Source organism: Nematolebias whitei, chromosome 12 (genome assembly GCF_014905685.2).
Source record: "Nematolebias whitei isolate Nwh7 chromosome 12, NemWhi1, whole genome shotgun sequence".
Taxonomy (NCBI): domain Eukaryota; kingdom Metazoa; phylum Chordata; class Actinopteri; order Cyprinodontiformes; family Rivulidae; genus Nematolebias; species Nematolebias whitei.
The window spans coordinates 28,792,211-28,810,452 of record NC_056509.1 but is presented as its reverse complement, the minus strand read 5'-3'; the positions used below and the strand labels follow the sequence as shown (position 1 = coordinate 28,810,452).

At 42.9% G+C, this 18,242-nt stretch overlaps 1 protein-coding gene across 1 annotated transcript; it reads right to left on the bottom strand.

The window, feature by feature from the left end:
* Positions 1-715: 715 nt before the first annotated feature.
* LOC119417863 (mediator of RNA polymerase II transcription subunit 23) lies at positions 716-16,824 on the bottom strand. The gene is made up of 16 exons (XM_037685118.1): positions 16,794-16,824; positions 16,359-16,533; positions 15,245-15,408; positions 14,942-15,066; positions 14,640-14,845; positions 10,960-11,140; positions 10,713-10,883; positions 8,773-8,989; positions 8,555-8,664; positions 8,351-8,477; positions 7,890-8,055; positions 7,668-7,740; positions 7,351-7,565; positions 7,143-7,263; positions 6,926-7,057; positions 716-952 (listed from the first exon to the last, which is right to left on the bottom strand). The coding sequence occupies exons 1-16, from the start codon at positions 16,822-16,824 to the stop codon at positions 716-718; spliced, it is 2,451 nt and encodes an 816-aa protein (XP_037541046.1).
* Positions 16,825-18,242: the final 1,418 nt, after the last annotated feature.

The following is an 18,242-nucleotide window of genomic DNA, read 5'->3' as shown; positions in this document are numbered from 1 at the left end:
GCATGGATGGATGGATGGAATATCAACCCACACTTCTAACCTGATCTGGGCGGTTAAAATTTGGAATCAGTTTAATTAGTATGACGCAGACGGTTAGTCCGAGCCGACACGAGCATGACCTGCCTGAAGGTCTGACCTGCTGAGAAGGTGTTTCTCCTCGGAGAGCAGGATGAGGATAAACTGACCTGACAGGAAGTTTAGTCGTTCACATCTGATTCACCAGCAGGCAGCCAGATCAGCTTGAAAACCAAGAGTTTGGCACTTTGAGAAGAAACGGTTCAAAAGACAAAAGAATCAATAGATAGAACAATAAAACAGACTATTGATTATGTTGCACAGCGTTCACATTAAATGAAGAATGCTTGAATATATTTGAACCTTTTTTATTATACAGCCTTTAATAAAGTAAAAATGTTTAATATAAAAAGTCTACAAAATAAAATATAACATATTAATTGAGAGCCATCATCAGAGCCAGAGATTCAATCTGTACAATCTACTTCCTGTTCCACAGCATTGATACATGTAAAGTTGAGTTAAACAGATTTATTTTGAAAATCGCAGTCCGCTCAAGTGTTTTTGTTTACAAAGACATGATGAACAATTACAAAACAACACTAAAATTCATATTGATTCAATAAAGCAAAACATCTGTCTGTGATGTGTTTGAGACCACCGTCATGATTGCTGATGTGTTCCTGTTTGTGCAGATTATCTACAATGGTGTGTGTGTGTGCTGCGAGGAGGAGGAGGAGGAGGAGGGAGAGGCTGTGGCATTGGAAGAGGAGAGTGAGGAGGGAGGGGGCTGAGGGGTGCACGAGGAGGAGGAGGCAGCAGAGGATGTGGAGGCGCTGCTAGCAGCTGATGTGGAAGTCTCTATCATGCTGCTGTGAGTGATGAAGCGAAGACGCAGCTTCATGGCTGGACGCAAAGTCATGATGATTTTCTCCACCTGGACAGACGTAAACACATGCACGTGCACGCACACACAAACACACACACACACACACACACACACAAATACACAGAAGTAGACAAATTCACAAGAAGCAAAGCAATCACATAAAAAACAAAATACAAATATTTTTAAATCCGTTTATAAAAGAAGGTCAGAGTAAACATGGATTTTATCATCTTCATTTAGGTGATTCGTTTTGATTCTTAAATAAAATACATCTTGCACACATTGTCCTCTCCCGGTCAATGAAATTGGTTAAACCTATGCTCGGAGGACAACTCTGGAGCCAAATAGTAAGTCCAGTTTCAAGTTATGTTTTTTATTCAACCTGATGAGTTGTTTTCCTGAACAAACAAAAAAAAAAAAACTAAATAAAAAATTAGGATGAGCACATCTCTTGGAAAAATTATCTCTAAACAAAATGTCATCTGACAGTTACATACATTCATAGGGACTAATCTATTTTTTTCACCAAAGCACGTGTTCAGAGACCAGCTTTTGTTTGTTTGTGTCTCAACTAGACACCCTGAAATGGAATTTAACTCAGCTACTAGATGCTCAGTCTGTACACAAGTAAAATGTTTCCAAAGCAGCTTCTTTATATTTGCTGCTTCTCTTCAGGAGCCAGATGTCATATCAAAATCCTGTTCTGTCTGATGACTTTTTAATAACCTTTGAATTTACATTCAATGACTACACAGTCACAGAATAAATTTCATCTTAGCAGGTGTTTATCAGAAAATTCTGTAACCAAATTTAAAGAGTCTCTTCCATTCCATCACAGTTTTGCTCGGTTTAGCAGAGTAAAACATCAGAGAGCAGTGACTTAGATTATCTGGTTGATAACTTCTTTGCAAAGTTCACTTGATAAAACTGCTCAGCTGAAAAAGAAAGTAATCAATCAGAGGAGACTTGATACTTAATTCAATTCTGAATTATGTACTTTAAAACGAAAATTACATTATGTAACTACTGTTCTATGAATCCCGGATGACCACCAGAGGGCGGTGCTGAAAGCACTGAATGTTCCTATGCACATGCGCTGTTTGAGTAGTAATACCAACGGAGTCACAGGTGTGACACGGATGACCAATCAGAGGCTATATAGCCTGTCGTCATCCACAGCTCTGCTCCTACAGAATCTTCTTGTGGAATGCAAGGATTCTGAGTGACAGAGAAGCTCTGGTGGTCATCTGGGATTCATAGAACCGTAGTTACATAGCCAAAAAAGTCCATGCTCAATAATCCAGGTATATAATCCAACAATTTTCAGTCAGGTCATCTGGACAGTTTCTTTTTTTGCTGAAACGTTTCGCCTTAAATCCGGAAGGCTTCAATCAGTCAAGGAAACACACAACACAAAACTGATTCTTCCCCCAAAACAGCTTACTCCAAAGTGGAACAAACCAGTTATGTTGGTGCTAAGATGGTGTCTTTGGCACGCCCCCTCCTCCGATGCCGGCCCTCTTCCTCATCGACAGTCATGTCAAACTGGTTCAAAACCAAAAAAGTAATTTAAAGAAACATCCTGATGCATGCTCAATAATCCAGGTAGAAAAATCCAAAAAAGTTCAATCTGGTCCTCTGGACATTCAAAAAAGCAAAAAACAAAACAAAGCAAAAAAATCTAGAAACGTTTCGTCTCTCATCCAAGAGACTTCCTCAGTCTGAGGTGCTGTTTTCAGCTCAGTCTCCTAAATAGCACCTTCTCAGAGTGGATCAACCAGTTTGCTGCTGACAACCAAAACCAGCTGATCACATGCTCAAGAAGGACCATCAGCCTAACAATGGGTCATTAGCACACTGATGGCTGTTTACTACTCACAGAGGGCTGAGTGATACTAGCAATCACAGCATTGTAAGAGGGGGACAGTTGAACCCGGAGGCCTCCACCCCTGTTTAATGATGGACGATTTCTTTTCACAAAGATGGCCTCCTTTACTCCTCTCTCAAACCATCGTTTTGTCCTGGACAGAGAGGAACGATGAAAAGGGGACTTCATCTCCGCCAAGTCTGCGGACAGCTGCTCCACCCTCGTGGAGAGACCCTGGTCAGACTTGGCTCGCCTCTTCCTAGGAGGGGCCACAGAGACTGCGGCCTCAGACCGGTGCTTCAAGCGCCTAGGTGGAGCCTCCTGCCCAGAAGGCGGGAGGTCACTGCTGAGGTCGGGGCGAAACTGGGTCAGCCGAACCACCCTCACAGCATGAGGCATAAAGCTACAGTTCATGTAGGGGTTCTCTGACAGGGCCTCCACCAGATGGTCATGTCCAAGGCAGGCAGGACACAGGTTGTGACCGTCATCTGCCTGGAGCATGGCCCCACAATCTGTGCAGCAGTGAGAGCTGTACATGCTCCTTATTTTAGGCAGTTTACTCAAGTCAATCAAGTAAAAAACTGCAACTCGTCAAAGGGGCTACCACTACCAGCCACGTCCAGGATACAGGGTGAAAACAAGGACGAAAGGATAGGCAGAGAATTGGGAGATGGGGTGCGCACGCTTGCCATCACCAATTAACAAGGCAAAGAAACTCAGACAGGCTAATGCCGCTAGCTCGGCTGGTAAAAAGAGGACAATTGGGAGAGGGGGCGCGAACGCTTGCCTTCACCAATTAAGACAAGGCCAGAACTCAGAGAGGCCAGCAACGCTAGCTCAGTCCAACCGTTTGAGGATGGTGAAAATGATTGGGAGAGGGTGTGCGAATGCTTGCCTTCACCAATGAAAACAAACCACCGTAGACCCCAACGAACAGCAGAAATACCTTTGAACAAGGTTAAACCATCGCAGCCCCTAGGAGGGCGAAAACGCTACTCCCGCCAACAGGCAGTCGGGCCTCTGACGACGGTGAAAATTTCAAAAATCCAAAGGGCTGAGGCCCTGTATTGAACCGTGCGCGAGAAAAAAAAGGAGAAGAGCTGCAGATGATAACAGGCTATATAGCCTCTGATTGATCATCCATGTCACACCTGTGACTCCGTTGGTATTACTACTCGAACAGCGCATGCGTGAAGGGAACATTCAGTGCTTTTAGCACCGCCCTCTGGCGGTCAGGAGGGATGCAATAGAACAGACATCTAGAAAGTTGGAAAGAAAATTGCGCTCCACTAACGAAGAATTTTACTTAGCTTGGAGATGGCCTGCTATCTTATAATAATAATAATAATAATGTCATCACAATGTCAGCACTGTATGTTTCCATACAATGGCGAAATTAGTCTCTGCATTTAACCCATCCACCACCAGGTGGTGCAGTGGGCAGCTATTGAAAGCGCCCGGGGGACATTTTGGGGATTAGACGTGCTGCCCAGAGACGCCACGTGATGTGCAGTGACGAATGTGTTCCGCAAAGCTAGAACTTTATATTATTCATCTTTAATAGATGAGGAAAAAAAACAAGGTTCCTTTTCAGTACCATATCTAGTCTAATGAAAAATCCTATCTGTGTTAATTCACGTATCCCTACAACTATAAGCACTGATGAGTTCATGAGATTCTTTATAAATAAAATTATTTCAAATAGGGGAAAAATTCAAACCAGCATTCCTACTATCGCCTCTGGTTCAATGTCAGATGAGACAACTTAAAAAATGTCACTAGATCCTGAATTGGACTATTTTTGTCTTGTTGAGCTCTCTGAATTGTCAAAAACAATAGCTTCATCTAAACCATCCACATTTGCTAGCTCCCATTCCAACCACCCAATTTATAGAGGTATTTCCCTAAATTAATAACCAAATTTTGGATCTGGTTAATTTGTCTCTAATGAATGGTTACGTACCACAACGTTGTAAGATTGCTGTAATTACACCTTTATTTAAGAAACATAACCTTGACTCAGGAATCCTAGATAACTATAGAAGTATATCTACCAATCTAACTTTCATCTCAAAAATTTGAAAGAAAATACTTGCAGGTCAGTCGCGTGAACATCTGCAAAGACATAATCTGTTTGAGGAGTTTCAGTCAAAGTTTAGAGCTCACCATAGCATTGAAACTGCACTGGTGAAAGGTACTAATGATATTATCATGGCCTCTGACAATGGACAGGTGTCTACACTGGTCCTGTTAGACCTCAGTGCTGCATTTGATACAGTTGATCACAAGATTCTACTACAGAGACTTGAATATGATATTGGAATTACAGGAACGGCTCTAAATTGTTTTAAATCATATTTATGTAAATGGAAATAATGACCCTTCTTCATACACCAAAGTTAGTCATGGGGTTCTTCAGGGTTCAGTGCTTGGACCAATACGCTACCTTTTATATGCTTCCATTACATAAAAAGTTACTAAACAGCATGGGATAAAGCTTCGTTGTTATGCTGATGATAGACAGTTATATTTGTCCATGAAACCCAATGAATCAAATCACTTAGACTAAAAGAAAAAAAAAGAAAAAAAAAATAAATAAATAAAAAAAGACTAAAAGAATGTCTTAAAGACATAAAAGCCTTGATGACCCTAAAAGTTCTACTTCTGAATACAGACAAGACTGAGGTTTTGTTTTTTGGACCTGAGCATCTTAGGAATAAATTTTGCAGTCTTTTGCCCTCCTTGGATGGCATTACCATAATCTGGCCTTCACCTTGAATGTTAAAAATCTTGGTGTTATTTTTGATCAGGACATGTCTTTAACACCCACATTAAAAGTGTTACGAGAACCGCCTTCTTCCACCTGAATAATATTGCTAAAATTAGAAACATATTATCTAAAAATGATGAAGAGAAACAGGTTAATGCATTTATCACATGTAGATTGGACTATTGCAATGGTTTGTTAGCTGGGTGTCCAAATACTTCTTTAAAAAGTCTTCAGTTAATCCAAAATGCTGCTGCCACAGTCTTAAATGGAGTTAGTAGGAGAGATCATATCTCTCCAGTTTTAGCTTCTCTCCATTGGCTTCCTGTCAAGTCCAGAATTGAACTCAAAATCTTACTTGTAACCTACAAAGCTCTCAACAACCTAGCTCCATCTTATATTCGAGATCTTGTTGTTCCATATTTTCCTAATGGAGCACTTCGTTCTCAGACTGCAGGCTTACTTGCGGTTCCTAGATTCCAAAAGCAGAATGGAAGGAAGATCTTTCAGTCATCAGGCTCGTCTCTTGTGGAACCAACTTCCAGTTTCTGTCCGTAAGACCGACACATTGTCCTGTTTTAAGACTGGGCTTAAGACTTTCCTTTTTGATAAATCCTATAATTAGGGTTGGCTTGTTATGCTGCCATAGGCTTAGACTTCTGGAGGACAAACTGACCTCATTTCCTTAAATGAATTGTTCCTCCTTCCTGTTCATCTCAAACCTATCCAGTCGAAGCAGATGGCCGCTTGTCCTGAGCCTGGTTCTGCTAGAGGTTTCTTCCTCACGAGGGAGTTTTTCCTTTCCACTGTTGTCTTTGTGCTTGCTCAAGATGAGAGTTCTGCAATGAAGTTAAATTCAAAGCAATCTGCTCCTGAGATAAATAGGGTTATCTTATTTTTTATATATACAAATGTTTTTGTTTAGTGCCCTGAGATGACTTCTCTTGGGACTTGGCACTATATAAATAAACTGAATTAAACTGAATATTAATAGTAACAATCTGGTTGTTAATATCACAATTTTATCCGATTTAGTGACAAAGATACTGTTAAGATTTTTTCTGTTTCACAATAAGAAAACGATCCAAGTTATCAAGTTCAGACTAAACTATGTTAGTTTCGATTTTCAATTCAGGCCCTCTACAGCAAAAACTACAGAATTTATTTTGACCACAACTTGATCTGTTGCTAAACTGAGTGAAAGAAGCAGAACCGTCTGTTATTAGTGTGATCTCTTGTGTCCCTGCTGGTAAATTTACCTTTAAAAGACGAATGTGGAAAATAAATGTTTGGTTGTGTCAACTGTGATAATATTTTGTTTCCATCTCCCAACAATGTCTTCTCCTCGTAAAAGGGGATGGGTCTTTCAGCACGTTGCTCTGCTCACCTGTTCTTTCACACTGTCTCCGGTGTATATGTATTTAATGTGATACAGGAAGTCACAGACTGGGTCCATGTAGCTGAGATGATGGCAGTGCTGGTCGACGGCCTGCAGCATCTCGTAGAAAGCCACACCAATCTAATACACAAACACACAAGTTTACAATAAAAATGTGACAGAGACATAAATACTGCTTATGTCAGCTAATATTTGGTGAACGTACCTCCAACATGCATCGTGTCCTCTCCTGCTGGAAGCGCTGCAGGAACGGCCCGACCAGGTGATACACGTAAAGTAACTGGAACTCTGTCTTGACGATGGGCTTCAGGGTCTCGGACAGAAATCTACACACGCACAATCACACGCACAATCACACGAGTATCGGATGAAGACGAAATGTTTCTGGACAATTGAGAAAGAAAGACCGTTACTTGGGAATCAGAGACAGCTGTCCAATGGATGAGTGATGCCAGATGGCGTGCGCTAACGCTAGCACATAGCTGCAGTTCATTTCGCTGTAGCTTTGGTGGCAAGCAGTGAAGTCGAGCAAGGCGAAAGGATAATCTCCCCACTCTGTCTCCGATGTCAGAGCTGGAGAGCTGAGAACGGACACGATGTGATCGTGGAGGACGATCCAGTAGGGCTCCTAGAACGAAAGATTAGAAGCAATCAAAGAAAATTTAAAATTGTGATTGTTTATTGTCACGAAAAACAAAAATAAAGTAAAAATTTGAGTTCATTTTCTTACAGGAAGTGCAGTGATCACAAGCCCAGTTGCATTCATCCAAGCCGTGATGTTCTCTCTGGGAACCAGAGGCTGACTGAAAGATTGCAAATGAAAATAGTAATAATAATAATAATAATAATTAGTAATAATAAATAATTTTAACATTCAATAAATTTGAAAACCAGAAATCAGCAGATAGACAAGGAACCTGGACTGAATTCTACCACAAATGATGTGTCGCACCTCTTCAACACAACGTTGAGCAAAGCGTTGCCGACATCTTGTCCTGGGACAGACAGAGCCATCAGCTCCACACAGGTGACGTGCAGGGCGTGAGCTGCGGGGTTGGGGAACTCGTTGAATCTCCAGTCACAGTTGGGGAAGGGACCAGGTGACTTTCCCGCCATGGGTGGGGAAGAGTTAAGGACAAAAAAAGACATCTGAAGGAGGAAATGTTTTTATTTGTTCCCAGATTAATTTGTCTGGTTTAACACTGCATCCACACAAGGTCTTTCAACAAAGTGTGTCTAGTTTTATGGTAATGACTTACTAGGACAATACAATAAACTAAAATGAACTTTTAATTTCATTAGTAAAGGGAGATATAACACAAATATACTATGGAGGTACAACAGAAGCTAGTAGTGTTTATCTAATGTTGCTGTAGTGACAGTTCTGTCCAACGAGGGATTATTAAAGGATATTGTCCACAAGGCGTCCAATCAGCTTGCAGTAGTAGGTGTCATCAGGGATAAATACGTTATCCTCTCTGGGGTTCATTCCAAATTTTAAATACGTTTCGCTCAGACACCAACCCGGGGTACGATTGTCCTGATAAACAGAACATCAGAATTTAAAAGGCGCTGCTGTTCATTTTAAAAAACATAAAACGTCTCTGTGTGTGCTACCTTCAGTGAAGACATGATGGCATGGACCAGTTTCCTCTTCAGGTTGGTTCTGTCTCTCAGATGCCGTTCATAGTAGTGAAGGGTGTTGTACAGGTATGTCACCGGGCGGTCTGTGGGGAAAAAAATACAATGGAAAATATGAATTGATCCACAGAAACGATGCAGATGTCAGTAGCTTTAGTAAAAACCCAACCTCAGTGTCTTATATCTACACCCACCGTGGAACTTGTACAGTCCTCCCAGATGGTCCAGCAGCGTTTCCAGAGATTTGGAGACAGGAAGAAGCTCCAGGAAGCGGTGGATAACGATATCAAAGACGGGCAGGAAGCGAAGACACACATTGCCAAAGTAGATTGGCAGGTACTGTTGTTGAAGCTGCATGGGAGGGTTGACTTGCTCTGCAAGACCCTCAAAGTACAATTTCTCTGGGTATTTCTGATGAAAAAAACAAAAACATTTTACAGTGAGGAAAATAAGTATTTGAACACCTTGCAACATGGCAAGTTCTCCCACTTAGAAATCATGGAGGGGTCTAAAATTTTCATCATAGTTGCATGTCCACTGCGAGAGAAAAAAAATACAAAATCCAGGATTCACAATGTGTGATTTTTTCATAATTTATTTGTGTTACTGCTGCAAATAAGTCTTTGAACACTTGCCAATCAGCAACAATTCTGGCCCTCAAAGACCTGTTAGTCCGCCACTAAAAAGTCCACCTCCACTCCACTGATTATTCTAAATTAGAAGCACCTGTTTGAGGTCGTTAGCTGCATAAAGACACCTGTCCACCTCACACAATCAGTAAGACTCCAACTACTAACATGGTTAAGACCAAAGAGCTGTCCAAAGATACCAGAGACAAAATCGTAGACCTCCACAAGGCTGGAAAGGGCTATAGGGCAATTAATTGTCAAGCAGCTTGGTGAAAAAAGATAAAATGTTGGAGCAATTATTAGAAAATGGAAGAAGCTAAACATGACTGTCAATCTCCCTCGGACTGGGGCTCCATGCAAGATCTCACCTCGTGGCGTGTCAATGATCCTGAGAAAGGTGAGGAATCAGCCCAGAATTACACGGGAGGAGCTGGTCAATGACCTGAAGAGAGCTGGCACCACTATTTCCAAGGTTAATGCGGGTAATACACTAAGACTCATAGTTTAAAATCACACATGGCACGAAAGGTTCCCCTGCTGGAATCAGAACACGTCCAGGCCCATCTTAAGTTTGCCCATGACCATTTAGATGATCCAGAAGAATCATAGGAGACAGTTATGTAGTCAAATGAGACCAAAATAGAACTTTTTGGTCTTAATTCCACTCGCCGTGTGTAGAGGACGAAGAATGATGAGTAGCAACCCATAAACACCATCCCTAATGTGAAGCATGGGGGTGGAAGCATCATGCTTTAGGGGTGTTTTTTCTACACATGGGACAGGACGACTGCACTGTATTAAGGAGAGGATGACCGGGGCCATGTATTGCGAGATTTTGGGGAACAACCTCCTTCCCTCAGTTACAGCATTGAAGATGGGTTGTGGTTGGGTCTTCCAACATGACAATGACCTGAAGCACACAGCCAGGATAACCAAGGAGTGGCTCCGTAAGAAGTATATCAAGGTTCTGGAGTGGCCTAGCCAGTCTCCAGACTTAAACCCTATAGAAAATCTTTGGAGGAAGATCAAACACCGTGTTTCTCATTGACAGCCCAGAAACCTGGCTGATCTAGAGAAGATCTGTGTGGAGGAATGGGCCAAAATCCTGCTGCAGTGTGTGCAAACCTGGTGAAAAACTAGAGGAAACGTTTGACCTCTGTAATTGCAAACAAAGGCTACCGTACCAAATATTAACATTGATTTTCACAGGTGTTCAAATACTTATTTGCAGCAGTAACACAAATAAATTATAAAAAAATTATACAATGTGATTTTCGGATTTTTTTTTTTTTACATTATGTCTCGCACAGTGGACATGCACCTAAGATGAAAATTTCAGACCCCTCCATAATTTCTACGTGGGAGAACTTGCAAAGTCGCAGGGTGTTCAAATACTTATTTTCCTCACTGTATTTAAATCTGGTCTGCTTTCACATTATGCTTTCTGTTTAATCTATTCAAAGAATGACATGACTCAATACATGGATTGTTGGTTTTACATATACCTTGTGGTAGCTTATGTGCTTGCTGTGCCAGTCGCTCTGCAGCCAGTGCTCGGGGGCGTTCTCCTTCACAAAATCATTGACTCGGTTCCTAAAGTCGTTAGGCTTCAACAAAAGCAGCTGAATTATGAAGTAGCAAACCTGAGCCTCGTTTCCTTCATGGCTACGCATCGCCTGGCCGTGGAAAAGAAGAAGTGTAAAGACTTGTGTTGATCCCCAAAAAACTTATATTTCATTGTTATGACCTCACCAAACACAAAATGAGCCTGTCCAGTGTGACTATGTTGTATTTCCAGACCATGTCGTTGAGTATTTCAATGCACTTATTGAGCTGCTGTCCGCCAGCTGAAGTTGAAAACTCGTAGACGAGGAAGTCAGCGAAGGTGCGGACATGAGCCACCAATGCACGAGCTCCAATTCGCTCCAAGACCCTGATGTTGAGAGAAAAAAAAAACAACTTATTGAAACAATTTAGAACAGCAAAATCCAACAGGATGAATCAGTAACTAATGATGGAGGAATTTTAAAAAGATTTCCCAGCTCTCTCTTCACCATGACAGACCGGTACAGTGCCCACTTCACTGCAGATGCTGCACCTGTCCACCTATTGATTTCTCGCTCTAGTTTTGCCTCATTCGTGAACAAGATTTTGAGATACTTAAACTCCTCCACTTGGGGCAGGACCTCCTCCACAACCCAGAGAAGGCACTTTACCCTTTTCCAGCTCAAGACCATGGTCTCAGATTTGGAGGCACTGATCCTCACCCCGGTTGCTTCACACTACTGCAAACTGCTCCTGTGAAAGCTGTAGATCATGACCTGATGAAGCCAATAGGACCACATCATTAGCAAAAAGCAGAGATGTGATCCTAAGGTCACCAAAACAGATCCCCTCAACACCTTGGCTGTGCCTAGAAATTCTGTCCATAAAAGTTATGAACAGAATCTGTGACAAAGGACAACCTTGGCGGAGTCCAACTCTCACTGGGACCGAGCCTGACTTACTGCCGACAATGCGGACCAAGCTCTGACACTAGTCATACAGGGACCTAACAGCCCCTATCAAAGGGCCTGATACCCCATATTCCCGGAGTACCACCCACAGGATTCCCCAAGGGACGCAGTCGAACGCCTTCTCCAAGTCCACAAAGCACATGTAGACTGGTTGGGCAAACTCCCACGCACCCTCCAGGACCCTGCTGAGGGTGTAGAGCTGGTCTAATGTTCCACGACTAGGATGAAAACCACACTGCTCTTCCTGAATCCGAGGTTCGACTATCCGACAGACCCTCCTCTCCAGAACCCCCGAATAGACCTTACCAGGGAGGCTTAAGAGCATGAGACCCCTGTAGTTGGAACACACTTTACGGTCCCCCTTTTTGAATAAGGGGACCACCACCACCCAGGTCTGCCAATCCAGGGGAACTGCCCCCGATGTCCACGCAATATTGCATTCATGTAAGCCAACACAATCCTACAGCATCCAGAGCCTTAAGGAACTCTGGGTGAATCTCATCCAACCCTGGGGCCCTACTACCGAGGAGCTTTTTAATCACCTCAGTGACCTCAGTACCAGAGATTGGAGAGCCCAACCCAAAGTCCCCAGGCTTCACTTCCTCAGTGGAAGATGTGCTGGTGGGATTGAGGTCTTCGAAATACTCTGTCCACCGACCCATGATGTCCCGAGATGAGGTCAGCAGCACACCATCCCCACTATATACAGTGTTGGTGGTGTACCTGCCCCCCCCCCCGGATGGTGGACCAGAATCGCATTGAAGCCGTATGGAAGTCATTCTCCATGGCCTCTCTTAACTCCTCCCACACCCAAGTTTTTGCCTCAACGACCACTCGAGCTGTATGCCGGTACAGCCGGTACCCATCAGATGCTTCTGGGGTCCCACAGGCCAAAAAGGCCCGATAGGACTCCTTTTTCAGCCTGACAGCATCTCCGCCTGTGTCCACCAACAAGTTTGAGGGTTACCATTGCGACAGGCACCGACAAGCTTGCGGCCATATCTCCAATAAGCCACCTCGACAATGGAGGCGTGGAACATGGCCCACTCGGACTCAATGTCGCCCACCTCCCCCAGAACGTGTTTGAAGTTCTTCTGGAGGTGGGAGTCAAAGCTCTGCCTCAAGAGAGACTCTGCCAGACGTTCCCAGCAGACCCTCACAATACGTTTGGGCCTGCCAGGTCTGACCGGCATCCTCCCCCACCATTAGAGCCAACTCACCACCAGGTAGTGGTCAGTGGACAGCCCACCCTTCTCTTCACCCGAGTGTCCAAGACATGCAGCCACAGATCAGATGATATGACAACAAAGTCGATCATCGAACTGCAGCCTACGGTGTCCTGGTGCCAAGAGCATATATGTACACCCTTATGCTTGAACATGGTGTTTGTTATGGACAATCCATGATGAGCACAGAAGTCCAATAACAGAACACCACTCAGATTCAGATTACGGGGACCGTTCCTCCCAAACACACCCCTCCAGGTCTCACTGTCATTGCCCATGTGAGCACTGAATTCTCCCAGCAGAACAAGGGAGTCCCCAGGAGGGGCACTCTCCAGTACCCCCTCCAAGGATTAGGGATGCACCAATCCACTTTTTCCACTTCCGATACAGATATCTGAGGTTTGGCATCGGTCGATACCAATCCAATACCAATCCGATACAGGGAAAACAGTGCTGAATTCCGTTCAACAAACTCAGTGTGCTCTTTAGGGTGAAATCTCTGGAGATGTTTGATTAAGTTGGTAGTGTTATAACTGGAAGTTTTAGTGACACCCCTTGGAACCATTGATGTGCACGTATTGCAAGTGGCTGCCGAATGTGTTGGCTGAGGTAGGGTGAAATAGTTCCAGATGGCTGATCCTTTCGCTCGCTCCATTTTGAAAACAATCTGTGCAGTAAGTTCGCTAGCGCGTGATGTCACTCAGAGCACAAAGCATAGAATTAGAGTGAACAGATCTGCCCAGTCATTGATAGGTCACATTGTCACTGATACCCGATCCAGAAGTTTTTTTTTTTTTTATATCAGGACCGATACCGATATTGGTATCAGATCGGTGCATTTCTACCAAGGATTACAAAAAGGGTGGATAATATTAACTGCTGTTTGGCGCAAAAGCACCAACAAGTCAGAACCTGTCCCCCCACACGTAGGCGGAGGGAGGCTACCCTCTCTTTCACGGGGATGACCCCAACATACAGGCACCAAGATGGGGGGCAACAAGCATGCCCACTCCTGCTCGGCGCCTCTTACTAAGGGAAACTCCAGAGTGGAAGAGTGTCCATCCCCTCTCAAGGAGGCTGGTTCCAGAGGTAAGTCCAACTATTTCTAGTCGGAACCTCTCAACCTCACACATCAGCTCAGGCTTCTTCCCCACCAGAGGTGACATTCCACGTCTCGAGAGCCAGCTTCTGTAGCAGAGGATCAGACTGCCAATGTCCCCGCATTCGGCCACCACCCATTCCACATTGCACCTGACCCCTTTGGCCCCTCCCACAGGTGGTGAGTCCATGGGAAGGGGGACCCAAATCTCCTCTTTGGGCTGTGCCTGGCCGGGCCCCATGGGTGAAAGTCCAGCGACCCGGTGCTCGCCAGCGTGTCCCACCTCCAGGCCTGGCTCCAAAGTGGGACCCCGGTGACCCACATCCGGGCAAGGGAACATTGAGCCAAATGAATGTAATTGAGCCAAATGGATGTAAAAAGTCCCCAAATCATTGGTGAGATGCATCAAGACATGATTTATGAGGATTAAAGCAGTGTGGTAAGCTAAAATCCAGAACAAGTGATGTGATTTAAAATACCTGCTATTTTCTAATGTAAATAACTGATTTTCAGTAGTCTGTTATTTCTCACTAAGACTAAAGTTTAACAGAAAGAGTTTTAATTTAGAAATACAAAACAGCCGCTGCAGACCTAAAGCCGATCTGGTTTATGTGGTCAGTCTCCAGCAGCATCTTCCACAGGAGACACAGGAAAAGGGGAGGAGAGCCCTGCATGGAGAAGTGGGTGATGATGTCATTCTCATTGGCCATTGACTTCCACTTCCTGTACTCCTCTTCTACATTCTTCTTCAGGTTGAAACGAGACTCCTGAGGAACGTTGTTCTGCTTGAAAAATGCCTGGAGCAAACACGCAGGTGTTAAGTTATTACATAAGAATAAAGTGTTTGAGTCATTTATTTCCCTTTGCGTATGCAGGAGCTAACAGGTTTGCACCTGCAAAGGAGCAGGGAAGCAGGACAGTGTGTGTGAGGCCCAGTTGTGAGGTGTAAAGTTCATGATGGTCTGGAGGATGTCCTTACACCAGGTGCCATGGATGGAGTCAGACCCTGTGAAAAAATCTACAGAAAAAGAAAAAGAGTGACCATCCTGCATGAAAAACCGTGGTAAAGATGAAAATAATTTTAGAATAAGCAAAAAACAACTAACAAATAAAACAATGCCCTAAATGAAATTGACCAAATCAATCAGTAATCTGATCTCAAAGAAAAAAAAACAATGATCCAGGCTGAGAGGTACCAGTAACATGTGTGGCTCTGGCCAGGGTCAGGATCAAGGCTCGGTTCAGCTCCTCAGATTCAGCAGACAGAACTGTCTTTGGGTCACTGAGGAAGCGAGTGAACTGAGGTTGTACCTCTGAACTGCCCAACGCTGTGATCAGACGCAGAGCTGTGCTCTCAACACTGAGGACAGAAATAAAAACGTCTGAAATCAAACCAGGCATGTAAAAATACATTTATTAAACAATAATACACCTGCTGAAACAAGACTACTGACCCTATTCACATCACTAAGATCAGCATTGTTACTCATATAGAGTTAGCACAACAACAGGAAAACTACAGCCTGGTGTGGCTCTGCAGACTGCAGCTCAGAACGGAGTTAGACTATTTTAAACTTTGTTGAACATAATTCATCATTAGAATGACTAAAATAGTGTATTATTTTGGGACACGATGCAGAACTTGCAGCAAAGCTTCATGCAGACGAAAACGTGAATCTGTTGCGTCTCTTTTCATTTGTATGTTTGCTTCAATCAGTTTTAAAGTCCATCATGAGACGCTGTGACAATAACAATATATCAGTCGGGCCACAAACTCTCAGCTTTTTGTTTTAACTTGCACAATGTTGTCATCACATTCAACCATTCTTTCTACCTGATCAAAAAATGCAAACAAACTAAAGATAGCCAGAGAGATTATAATAAAGGCCGTTATCCTGATTATCTTTTAGTGTTTTTAACGCAACAAAAAACAAAGCACTGTAAAAACACTCGTCTGCAGAAGTGAAGCTGATAAAGTAACTAAATAAGCATGTAAATACACTAAATGATACAAAACAAGTCTTTCTTCAATTTTGTACTATTTAAATGTGGGAACACAACACAGTTAGCATCTAGCATTCCTTCCTGTAACCAACTTTGTCATTTTGTTCATGACTGAAAAAAAATTCACCTACTTTTTTCTTTAACAGGTTAAGAAAGCACAACTTTACGTTTGTTTGCTGCTGTGGAGTTTCTTTTTTTACAAATTCTCACTCAAAAAATGAAATCTGCTGCTACAAAGCAACTACAATCTTGCTGTTGTTTGTAGATAATGTTGAACGAGTGTGGACCCGTGAGTGCTGAAGTTACCACAGATGCAGCTGGTTCTGGTTGGTTTGTGGTACTGCAGCGAGGCTGTGCAGATGACTCAGCAGCTGGACTCTGTAGTGAGGCTGGATATGGTGCATCCTGTAGCTGAACATCTCCAGCAACGTGTGCAGGATTCCCCATGCGTGAGACTTGAACACATTGGGCAGCAGCTGACCTGAACAGTTGAATGTGTTTCATTATTTAGCATGTTTATGTTGAACAAGATGAGCTAAAATTATTTCTGAGATGAAACAACTGAAGATCAAACAGCTAAACCTTTACTGGAGATTGACTTTTTCCCTCTAGATTTGACTCAAGTTCAGAAAGAAAATGACTAGAGTTTAAGAAATGACTTAATAGATCAAAGATGATGCCTCCTCCAAATGTCAGAAATAATAATGCTAAATAATTCAGTTGATAATAAAACATTAATACCGGTAATTGCTTTCTGCAGAGAACAACGCATGTCTTAAAATGCTTCAATCCTAAAATAATTAAATTTTGTATGCCTCTTTTGTGACTGTCTATTGTTGTCATTGTTATTCACTGTTGTCATCATTCTTTGTTGAAATCAGGTCTTTCTTGTAAATGAGTCCCCAAGGCTCAATGGGACAGAAAACTTGACCTGGGTACTTTTGATTCAACCATTCAACCTTTATTTAGACAGGTTAATCTCATTGAGCCTCGGGGACTCATTTTACAAGAGAGACCTGATTTTTTTAACAAAGAGTGATGACAACATGTTCATAACAACAAAAACAATAGACAGTCATAAAATAGGCATAGGTATACAAATTTAAGTTTGTCTTATTTTTTTTTTTACAAATCAAAACAATCAAAACAAAATAGCAACCAAAATGATAATCAAGAGGAACAGTAGCAAAAAACAGCTAGATTATAAGGCGATTTAGAAAACTAAAAACAGGAACATGTCTGCATTGGTTCTTGCCAGGAACTAATAGATGTTTAAAGCAACTTAGAGAGGTCCAGGTCGAGAGCTTCAGATCTTTTTGCAAGTTATTCCAGGAAACAGAAGCAGCGTAGTAGAAGGCCCTTTTGCTTAGTTCAGTCCTCACTGAGGGAACACTGCATGTAATAATGTTCTGAAAGCGCACGCTGTAGCTGCACTCGCGCAGAGACATGTAGGAGGAGATGTATGAAGGCAGCAGACCAAGAAGTGATTTAAAGATGAAAATGTACCAGTGGGAGAGTCTGCGTGAAGTTAATGATGTCCAGTTAACCAGTGAATACAGGGTGCAATGATGGATACGGTAGTTGCAGCCAGTTATGAATCTTAGTGCACCATCTGCAGGGTTCTTGTAGGAGCGTTCATAGATGTCACCGTAGTCAATGGAGGGAAGGAAAGTCACAGTTACAAGGCGTTTCCTAGCATTCAGAGTTAGACAGGATCTGTTTCTGAAAAAGAAACCCAATTCAACTTTCTGTTTCCTTTCTAGGTTTTCCTCGTGAATCTTAAACGAGAGATGCAAGTCGACCAAGATACCCAAATATTTATAGGAATCAACAAACTCAATAGGGACACCATTTGAGGATAAAATCCGAGGAAGAACTGATGGGACTGACTTCCTGTTTGAAAAAAAACATCCCTTTGGTTTTACTGGCATTTAGGACAAGTTTGAGATGAAACACTAACAGTGTACTAACAGTGCCTCAGCCATCGGAAAGGCCCAGCAGCGTCTTTTCTTTCTGAGGAAACTGAAATGGGTCAAAATTCCTCAGCAGCTTATGATGAACTTCTATAACTGTGCTATTGAAAGTATATTAACCTATGGATTCCTAGTGTGGTTCTCCAGCTGCACTAAGGCAGACCAGCAGGCTCTCTAGAGGATGCTTAAAACACCTGGGAAGATCATCGAGATTATC

Coding starts and splice junctions, on each gene's coding strand:
- LOC119417863 (XM_037685118.1), bottom strand. CDS start 16,824: ATGCGTTGTTCTCTGCAGAAAGCAATTACCG. Junction 14,846..14,941: donor GCTTCCCTGCTCCTTTGCAG/GTGCAAACCTGT, acceptor TGTTTGCTCCAG/GCATTTTTCAAGCAGAACAA. Junction 8,056..8,350: donor GATTGGACGCCTTGTGGACA/ATATCCTTTAAT, acceptor ACTCTTCCCCAC/CCATGGCGGGAAAGTCACCT.